We start from the raw sequence: 10,718 nt of genomic DNA, 5'->3' as shown, positions 1-10,718 counted from the left end.
CTGATTTAAAGGGACAAGCTTGCCATACTTCAGTCTATCCAAAGATTAACACAAACACTGTTTAATACAATATAAAACCTACAGTTTATAATTTATACTTAAAATCCAATCTTCCATTTAAATCGATACAGAGACTGAGGAGAATAAATAACTTGTCATACTTGCTGGACAAGATAATTCTGAACGTTCTTCCCTGCTCACAGCAATTCATCTGTTTGGATGAATATCAGAGCCAGGGCTCCAGCTAGTGGTGTGGAAGAATCATTTGCTACAGCCTGTCACTGGCTGGACAGGATACACAACAGACAGGTGTTGTATCAGTTTACACAGATCATATCTTTAAATATTATTTTGCTTCAGCCTTAAATGTGAACATGTAATTAGCGATACAACAGATAGCGTGTATGTAGTTTATTAATCTTGACGTTAATCTGTCAGATTTGGGTTAGTTACTGGCTGGTATGGTATTGTTTTCATTCTGAATAACACCTGCATTTTGTACAGCTACATTTTTCCTTTAAAAAATTATGTACAATGTAAACATTGGTTTTATTTAATTGGGTAACTTAAATGTTAGACAGTTGTATTTCTATGTTAATTATTTAACGTGTTTTTTTTCAGTGGGTTGTAATCAAAATGATAATTTAAATACACTGTGGGCCTTTGGAACAGGTAGTTTTTATATACGCCGGCAAGACGCGAAGTTCGTTGTGCAATAAAATTAGAGAGAGAGAGAGAGAGAAGGAGGAAGGGAGGAAGGGGGTCATTTTTCGTTTTTGAGCCGAGGCCTTAATCATCGACTTTTCCTGTAGCCTTTTCAGCGTTGCTAGGCTCTTATACGGTTGGCAAGTTACATCATTTTCCTGACTCCTGGGAGCTGGTTCACCTCTGATAAGTCGTCTATCCGATACGATCATTGAATCCATTAAAAATTATTCGCAACAATACCTGTCGAGTGGCAGGCCATTTTCGCTATTTATTTGAGGTCAATGATATTTTCCGAACCTCCTCGCTTCTCTCGGAGTAGTATTAGAATATGGATATTAATGGACCTGTAACTAATCTTTTACTTAACGACGTGTTTCTGCGATGTAATTGTTACTTACTTTTTGTTACCAGATATGGTAAAAGTGTATCGCTGTTGGTGAAGTATTTACAAAATTAATATAAATGTTTATTACTTTTAAGAAGCAAATATAATAAAATGCGACGATTTGTAAAACAACAATATTATTGTATGTACAATTAGATATTTTCCCCACCAAGTCTGAAATGCCAAAAGTTGGAAGTATGGTAATGGAGCTGTTGAACATTGTTTTCTTCAGAAATAAATATTTATTCATTTTTTGCATATAATGGAAATTGTATACAAATAAATAGAAAACGACTGCACATTAAAAAGCCGGTGTAATTTGATAGTTGAATTCAGTTTGGATTTGCTACACTCAATATAATTCTTCTTTATTTTTAGGAACTACGTAATGTGTGACGATATAAAGCTACTTTTGTAGGTAATGTGTGGTACAATTATTCCTTTTTATGATTTAGGGTTTCTTATTAGCCATTCAACAATTACAGTAATACTGTTTTTCCTACACAGAATCGAAAAACTGCAGTTCATAGAACATGGATAATCAATATGGGTAAGTTGCTTTTGGTGTCTTGCATTTGTGGAAGAAATTTACAATTTTTCATCAATTTGCCTTAACTATAGTAGCCAAATGGTGGAAGCAACGTGGTCAAAAGGCTAAAAAATAAAGATTGGAATCCAGAAAATCATGTTCTTTAATCTAAATTCAAAGTTGTCCAGCAAGTTGCTGTTCAAGCGAGTGAACATTGCCCTACAACCCATGGCTTGGTGACTGTCTCAGCCCTGGGGTCACTTAGTGCTGTCTAGTTTAGAAATGTAAAGCAATAGGGATGCTTCTGCTCTTTACAGCCTGTGATCAAGCCCCTGTCCGCCTCTACTTCAATGCTGCAACTACAGGGCAGGGAGTGGTCTAAGCAGGAGGAGAATATGAGGAATCTCCTTGGTTCCCCTGGGTGATTCATCTCTTATTCCCAACCACTTGGTTTGATCCCTGCCTCCCATAGTTAAATGTATTTACAATTGTGTATCTTTGCTGAATGAAAGTTATTTGCTTGTTATGCTTCAGACCAAGGTCTACAAACTTTTTGCTTTCAATGTTTTAGGGAGTTTGTTTGAATCTTTACCAAAGATTCTGTCAAAACTTTGGTGTCTGCTCTATTTAGTGTGGTACAGTCAGCACTCGGATATCCGTTACCGAGATATGTCAGTCGTGTTTTCCCGCCCTTCTATTAAGAATAAAACCAATCCCCATTATATATAGATATATATATATATATGGTATATATCCTTCTTATATATATATATATATATATATATATATGTGTGTGTGTGTGTGCAACAAATTAATGCACTTACCTGTCACACTAGATTTTTGTCACCAGTTTTCTGATACAAAGCCCATCTCTTCAGTGTTATATATTGAAATATCCGTCACAGTCCGCGTTTTTTTTTGTCTGAAGCAGTTGCCATTAATTAATAGATACAGACAATAAATCTACCCGCTACTAAAACACACCCCAGTCTTGACTGTTCACGAATATGCATGACAGTTGCAAATTTATTTATATTTTATCTTTATCTTCAATTAAATCTTTGTTGTATTTTGCTTTATATTTGACTGTGGTTTTGTTTTTGCGGTAAATAGTGAGACTGCAATTACATACTGACAAAAATGCAGCCAAAACAAAACTACAAAAGATTTAGAAGTGAGTAGTTTTTCGAGATTGTAAATACAGTATAATTGTAAATCTCGAAAAACTACTCACTGCTAAATCTTTTGTAGTCATCTTTGTATTACTTTAGTATAAATATATGTTAATTTGGATTCATATGTTGTTTTTTTCTGACTTTATGTGAATGAAAAGACACACATTTGCCCATTTTCCCATTGGAAATAGTGATATTTTGAAATATCACTGTTCTGGTCACAAAAGCAAAGTTTGTGGGGAATAATAGCCATTTTCTATACTTTTGAGGCATAAGCAATTAGGAAATAACACTTACTACCCAGGAACAAAAATTGTGTTACATAGTGTAATCATATCGTTCAGAATTAAAGTACTTCTGTTGAAAATATAGTACTGTACCAACAAAACCAATACAGTACATCTAAACGGATGCCTACTTATTTTAAAACAGTCTTTTCGTTTATGCGTTTTTGATATTGTTATATTTTTGTGTTCCCTGAAAAAGTCAAGGGTTAAACGGGCCAAAATGAAATAATCAGATATGCGTCACACACGTTTCCACCAGTGTAGTCAAAATTTTATAGGGTCGGATATGTGAGTGCTGACTGTAAATACAATGTATTAAACATAGGATCCACGTGATGTTTGCTGCTTCTAATTTGTAATACATTTTCTCAAGGTATTCCGGTGACACGTACAACCGGCATGTTCTCGGGGAGGACAGCTCTGTAATGGCTCGCATGCAGAAGAAGTTCTGGAAAACTAAGCAGGTTCTCATCAAAGCAACAGGGAAGAAAGAAGATGAATATGTGGTGGCATCAGATGCAGACCTAGATGCAAAACTGGAGGTTAGCATTTTACTAAATTTATTTATATTGCAGAGTTGGTAATGGTACAAACTACTACTTTGATTTGAATGTGTTGATATCATGAAGGGATGCTCCAGGCAGTGTAAAAGCAGCAGCAAGAATTCTCATCCGTATACTGCATTGTCTGTTGCTGCAGGACCTCGCTGTATACAATTCAACTAAAAAAGGCAGCAACAGTAATTATAATTTTTTTCTATACAAAAAACAACAACAATGGATCACATTGTGGAAGAAAACTGTTTAAAAAGGTCACCGGCATTATGCTTAAGGAAATATATTTTAATTGTATTTATTGTACATTCAGATCACAAATGAACATATTTCCCTTTTTTAAACATTAATTTTTACAAGTTATTAATTGTATCCTCCTGTGCACATTGCCCTAAAATGCACCCCAGCTCAAATTCTGTAAATTTCATATATTTAAAAAAAAAGATCTTTAAATAAGAAATCTAAAATAAACATTACATTTGTTTTTGCTTTTAGACCTTCTACAAACCCATCGAAGTCAAAATCTTGCTGTTTTTACAAGTTTCTTTATTTTATTTTTACTTCTTTACTTAGATATGTTTTTTTGTTTTTATTATTTACATCATCAGCACTTTCAATTTAATGCAGAGTGCATCAATATAATTTTACAATGTTATTGTAAGTGGAAGTTTCTGAAGCAGTTACAATGCGCAGCCGCACATGGCATTTTTCACACCAGACTGGTTTGCCGGCTGGTCTTTCACATGCGGTGTATCCCCGGAGATATGTACAATTAAACTTAATGTAAACTAAATAAGCATATTTTTTATTGTCTTTAATATGACCATGTGTACTGATTGCTTAAAAATAGAATTTGAAATGTATTGCACTTTTATCATGTGAAAAAATATATAAAAAATTTCAGCTTATCACTCTGCTGTCCCCACATGGACGAGAAGCAGCCATGACATTAGTCGATCAGGCCTGATGAGTCGATAACTGAGAAGCAGGTGCTAGAGACTTTGCATGGATGCTAAATGGAATGTATATTGTGGGATCCAAATCATAGTTTGTGTTCAAACAAAGATACATGACAGAGAGTGCACTAAGGAGGGTGTATCCTGTGGTGCACAGAATCCAGCAGAGTACACTGAACTGAAATGTAGACTGCACAAGGCAGTACAGATCAAGGTTAGAACAGGAGAATGGGGTGACATTGCTTTGTGTACAAGCTTTGTCCACATGGGGGAGCTCTGTGATTTGGACCACGTTTTAAGGATATTTTTTAATCCAGTCAGACTACCTGTAAAAGTTCCAAGTTGTACTGCATTATGGAATATAGCCTATTTAAAACTTGACCTGGTGTATCAAGCATAAGTGAGTTATAGCTGTTTAACTAAATATGTAGCTAATCTTCGGTTTGTGTGGAAAACTGACAAAACTACACTTCTGGTCAATTTACTGTGTTAACCTAAAAGCCTTTTAAGAAGGTTACCACATGACTAGTTGAGAAACAGAAGGGCAAAGGTCTAAATTAAATTAGGATTTAGTTTATATGGGAGTTGCATTTGAAATGTCATCCATAACAACCAGTAAAGCAGCACAGCTTTATATTGCCATGCATATTGCTCCAAATATAAATAAAATAAATACTGGACACACATGGGATTTTGTTCTGCTTTAACCATTTTTTTAAAAATAAACTGTGTCTGCTGTAGTGGTATGTTTTCCTTATAGGTTAGAAATAGAAATGCAGTTTGTGTTTTTGTTCTACCAAGGAGAAGTGTGTACCTTTTTAAGGCTAGTTTCTGTAGCACATGGTGATTAATCGTAGATAATTCCACCAGACAAATAATGGAATGATTCCAGGAAGTGACGGAAAATCGATTTAAAGGCCAAGAATTATGGCTTGTTGCAAAAACATTTAACAAACTTCAAACAGTGCCTCGGGACGACATAACAAACAGCAGCTGTTTAAAAGAAATCCAGAACTCTCAAACCGTCTCGAGGTCTTTCTGTTCCATTAGATAGGCTGGATAACATTTCAGTGTACTAGGAATATCTGCATCTACTTCACCCATTTCCTTCCTAGAGCTCAGTTTTAAGTAATAATAGTTGTGTTGCTGTTAGGTACACAGCCTAAGTGTCTTGCCCTAGATAACAATTTTGCTAGCTGCAACATAAGAAGTGCAAACGCAACTGTTTTAAAATGTTATACTAATGAACAGAATACTTTTAATGGCAGTAGTTTTCTGACCAGCTGATCAGCAAAAAACAAACAAACAAACAAAAAAAAAAAAAAACATTTTGGTCTTTCAGTTGTCCCCACTTTTTTTTATTTTTTTTTCATTATTTTTTTTAATGTTGCCTAACTACTAGTAATGATCCCCAAGGGTTTCTTTAGGGACTTAGTTTTTTAGTTTTGTAACTGAGGCTGTAAATCTGCCTTTTAAAAGAAGAAACATTTAAGCCTTTTGAATGTATTGCTGTTTTCTGATTACATTTCATAGTAGTATTCATGTCTTGCTTTACATTAATTTACACATACAGTATTAAACTACAGTGGTGTACAAGAGCATATCAGGATTAATTCAAGATCATATATAATTTTTTTTACAAGATAAAGTCCACCATCATTTTTTTAATTAAAGGCACAAACAGAAACAAAATCGGACTGTAATGCTCAGTTTACACTGTCTAATGATTGAGGAAACGAATGGCTGCTTGACTAGAAAAGCAACAACATACCTGTAGTGTGCTGTACATTCACAGTAATAATAATAAGGTTATTGGGAGTTTTTTTCAAGTGTACTCCCAACCTAGAAAGTCAAGTGTAATTTAATACCACCTGAGATATATATTGCACACAAGGCAGACATTGTTATGCATACAACACCTAAAACATTGTCCAATAGCAATATCATACCATGCTGCCAAAGCAGTACATATTATATCACCTTGTATTCTTGGCCTGGTGTCGGAGTTAGTTTTATAAAGACAAAGGTGATGCAGTGTGATTGTTATAAGACTTCACTTTACACCTTCATTATTAAGTTTTTTTTTTTTAAGAAATACTGTATTTTAATTTTTGAAATTGTATTTTTTTTTTTATTTTAGTTTTTTGGATCTGTTCAGACTACTTGCACAGAACTTCTGAGGGTTATTGAGAAGTACCAGCAGAGAATAAACTGTGAGTATTTGTATTTTTTTGCTTCACATGTGCATCATCAGTCCTTATAATGAGGCTAACACATAGGGTAATGCAACTATATGTTTCTTATTGCACATGCTAGCTGATGTTATCAGTTACATTTTTGTGGGGAAAACTGTATAATGGCAAAATGAGATGGTTTAGACCAGGTGCAGTATAAGCTTGGCGTTCTGCATTTCCGGTTTATTCAGAATTCAGCCCTGCACTGTACCCTAGGATACAGCAAGTATGTTTAGAGGTCAGGGCTGGGTTGCACCAGCTGTGCTTATGTTATTACTTGGCTTAAAGTGTAAGTCTTTCCTAATGTTGATTTTAAACCCTTGTTACACGAGTCAATTTACTAGCAACTTTTATCGCCTGCGACCAAATCCCGTGAGGATTGCCTCATGTAACAGCCCTGACAACGTAGTGTCAACGTTCTGGCAACGCGATTGCTTAAGTGGACAGCAATCCAACTACAGGCAACAGGTTCCAGGCAATATCCAATCAGAGCACTGGGGTGTGTCACGTGATTCTGCCTGCCAATGTGAAAACAATAGTTGAAATGGACATGAAAGCCAGTTACCTAGACTCGGGAGAAAGAAATACTTCTCATAGAGTTTTATGAAGGTTGGTCAATTGTGTTCAAGCTCTGTGTGATTTTATTGGAAAGTGTTAATCCTTAACATTAAATTTCACGTTTATAAAAAAAAAAAAAATGCATTTATCGTTTTAATTCGAATAAATAATTACATATTTTGACCTAGCTCCAACACCGTACTTCCTGTCCTTTTTTTTTTTTTTTTTTGAAAGAAAAAAAATTCTGAATTGAACTAAGCTCTTCGATTAAATGGTTTTAAAAAAAATGGTGTTGATCCGAAACCAAAATGGCTGTTTGATGCATTTTTTTTTTTTTTAACTAAACTCGCTTCTTCCAGTAATTGCTTAAGTGTTTGGTACTGGTACTGGGGCTTGGAAGCCGTAAAACTGTCTGGCAGTTCTAGTTATTATTATTATTATTATTATTGTTAGTTATATTGATCAGTAATTTACAAATTTCACTAAAACTTTGACTTTTTATATCGATAGATAGATAGATTCATAAAAGAAACGCAACACTCTGGTCAAATGGATTTAATCAAACAGTCAAACAAAAAATACAGATCAACTGTCAAAATGAAAACATTACAACGTTAGTATCGGGTATGACCTCCCTGAACATTAACACAAGCCTCTGGATAGACTGATGTGGGATGTTCCACCACTCATCCTGTGCAGATGCATTCAGATAGTGAAGGTTGGCTGGTGGTGGTTTCATGTGGATGGCACTGGTGATTTGGACCCACAGATAGTCTAATGGACTCAGGTGAGGAGAAAAAGCTGACCACAGCAAGACCGTGACATTGTTTTCTTGAAGTCGTGCAGTTGGAATCCTAGCACTGCAGTCTTGCATTGTACTGCTGGAAAATCGACACTTGCATTGGCTTGTAGGAACGAGAAAACTGTTGCCTCAAGGACATCGTCAATGTATCGTGAGCAGTAAGGTTGCCCTCAATCTGCATCAAAGGCTAAAGGTGTTAAAGGAGATTCCTCCCACATGATCCCACTTCCACGCCCCCACTGGTTGGCTTGAACATCGCAGCAGTCAGTATAACGCTCGCCACGACGTCTCCACACATGTTGTCTTTCGTCAGGTCTGTCGACAGCAAAACATCATTCATTGTGAGTAAAACGCTCCACCTCTCTCTCTGCCGCCACCACAGATGTTCTCAGATGCATCATATCCCTCTGACCCCTACTCACCTAAGCCCAGCTTACTTACCATCCTTTACATCAACATTGCTTTCTTTCTGCTGTGCATGAAATCCCCACCAGAATCTTTTTTCTGCCAGCATTTTCCAGTCTCTAGCAGCTTCCACTTATCCTAGTCGAGTTTTAGTTTTAATACCTTTTCTTGGCGGTTGCTCCCTGGACGGAGGAATGTTATTCTTCTTGGTGGCAACATGTTGTTCATTCTGTGCCTGTCTTCCAATGCTAAGGCCAAACATCGCAGTGCCTGGTCTTGACACAAAGTAAACCGTTTTCAACACGGGTGCTGCCTCCCTCAGACATTTGTCCCATGACTCTGCCAATGTCATTTCCAATCAAAGCCTGGTGCACTTAAACTCCTCGGTTAGAGCTCTCACTGGCAGCTGCAGTATCCCTTTACAGTACAGTCCCACTCTGCTGAGGCAGCATGGAACTCCTAACCATTTCCTGACGTATGAACTGATTTAACACTTCCAGCTTCTCTACTGTTGTCAAGGAAACCTCGTACACAGTGAGTGGCCACAGAAGTCTTGGCAGTAGACAAAACTGAGATCACCAGAGTTTGTTTGCCCAGTAAAGCGCTGCTGTCTAAGCTCTTCAACCCTTGCACTGCTTGTGTTACTCCTCCCACATGAGCTAAATGACTGCCTATCACCGACAATCTTACTCTTAATATTTGACAGAAAGTGATGATGCTTTAGTTGATAAACTTATGCCGGGATGCATTGTGTTCAAGGTGGTTTTTAACGCATCTCCCGATGCTTTGGACTGTCCAGTTCTGTCAGTTTTTTCTTTCTTTTTATAATTTAAAGGTGAATAAACCTGCCTTGTTTTGCGCTGATGTGCTGCTTGCTCAAACGTTTGCAAAGTATCAGCTAATGAGGACATTAAACTTAATCAGAAACCTGAACTGCTACACGTCCTATTCCACAATGTAAAGTGTGTATACTGTGAGATTTTTTTTCCCCTATTTTTTAATTCAATTAAACTAATTTCTACCTTTTTTTATTTAATCCGTATTAGAATGTTAAGATAAACGAAAATGCAGAATGCTAAGTATAGGTAATGATTTTGCTCATTTCTTTTGCAGGTTTATCCCAGGAGGAGAACGAGCTGGGGTTGTTTCTCAGGTTTCAGGCAGAGCGGGACAAAACCAAGGCAGCCAACATTATGGATGCCACCAGCAAGGCATTGTGTGCATCAGCAAAGCAAAGGTACAGCTTTTTACTCGTAATAATGTAATCTTTTAAAATTGTACATCAGTGCACTGTTTTGGACAAAGCATAATTAATTCAACTTAATGGAATTTTCTGTTCTAAGTAAAAGCTTATTTTAATTTTTAAACATTATAAAATGGTGCTTTAGACTACTCCTTTCAAGGATAATTAATTTAATAATAATAACGGTGCTTTGTCTAGCTAGGCTTGTATTGTTTTAGATGACTTTACATGTTCCAACAAGTTTTCTTTTAAGCTTCTTTTTCTTCTGTAGCCACTCAAGCATTAAAACACCATTGTTGTTGTATCCATTAGTTTAATGATAGGGCTGGAAAAAAGACTTCAGTCAGGCTTAAATTAGCCCCCCAGTGATTCATACTGTAAATAAATACAGTACATTTGTGTTCAGCTGCAAAATACATCATAAACAGTGCCTTTAAAGGAGTACTAACCAAAGTATGAGAATCCATTTTCAAATACCATATTAGGACTAGCAATAGAAACACATTCCAATGATCATTGCAGTTAGACCATGTTAGACCTGCAGTAGTTTATCTATAGCATTGTGCAACACAAATGTTGTCACTGTACAAAAAATATGTAAACGTCATGTCTTTCTTACAAAAGGTCTTTGGTTCGTAATCGGAGGATTCGGATAGACATTGCTTCATACACCACCTTACAAAATACATGTGTGCTTGAGTTCAAAGCATTATTCTGTAGTCCAGATTGGTATATTAGTGTTGAGGGCAAATATAATTTGTATAATTAAACGCTGTAAGATGACGTTTTACCAAGCACATTATCTCCAAGCAAAGCGGAAAGCACACTTGTTGCCTTTTTACATACAAATTCCACGTTTTGGCACTGCTGCTCAGGGTCAGA

The 10,718-nt window shown here is 36.2% G+C and overlaps 1 protein-coding gene across 4 annotated transcripts in view; it reads left to right on the top strand.

The window, feature by feature from the left end:
* The first annotated feature begins 254 nt into the window (after positions 1-254).
* ical1 (islet cell autoantigen 1-like) overlaps positions 255-10,718 on the top strand; it is a 35,533-nt gene continuing 25,069 nt past the window's right edge. For 2 of the 4 annotated variants that reach the window (XM_041261633.1, XM_041261632.1), the window contains exons 1-6: positions 255-309; positions 1,472-1,511; positions 1,601-1,643; positions 3,458-3,626; positions 6,735-6,807; positions 9,707-9,830. In XM_041261633.1, coding sequence (XP_041117567.1) covers positions 1,627-1,643; positions 3,458-3,626; positions 6,735-6,807; positions 9,707-9,830 — 383 coding nt within the window. In that variant the 5' untranslated portion in view covers positions 255-309; positions 1,472-1,511; positions 1,601-1,626. Of the gene's footprint in view, positions 310-1,471; positions 1,512-1,600; positions 1,644-3,457; positions 3,627-6,734; positions 6,808-9,706; positions 9,831-10,718 lie in introns of those variants that run through there. The other 2 variants (XM_041261634.1, XM_041261635.1) reach the window with 2 other exon arrangements.

Source organism: Polyodon spathula, chromosome 10, assembly GCF_017654505.1.
Source record: "Polyodon spathula isolate WHYD16114869_AA chromosome 10, ASM1765450v1, whole genome shotgun sequence".
Classification (NCBI taxonomy): Eukaryota; Metazoa; Chordata; class Actinopteri; order Acipenseriformes; family Polyodontidae; genus Polyodon; species Polyodon spathula.
Note: the sequence above shows the minus strand (reverse complement) of the source record. Positions and strands in the feature narration are given on the sequence as shown.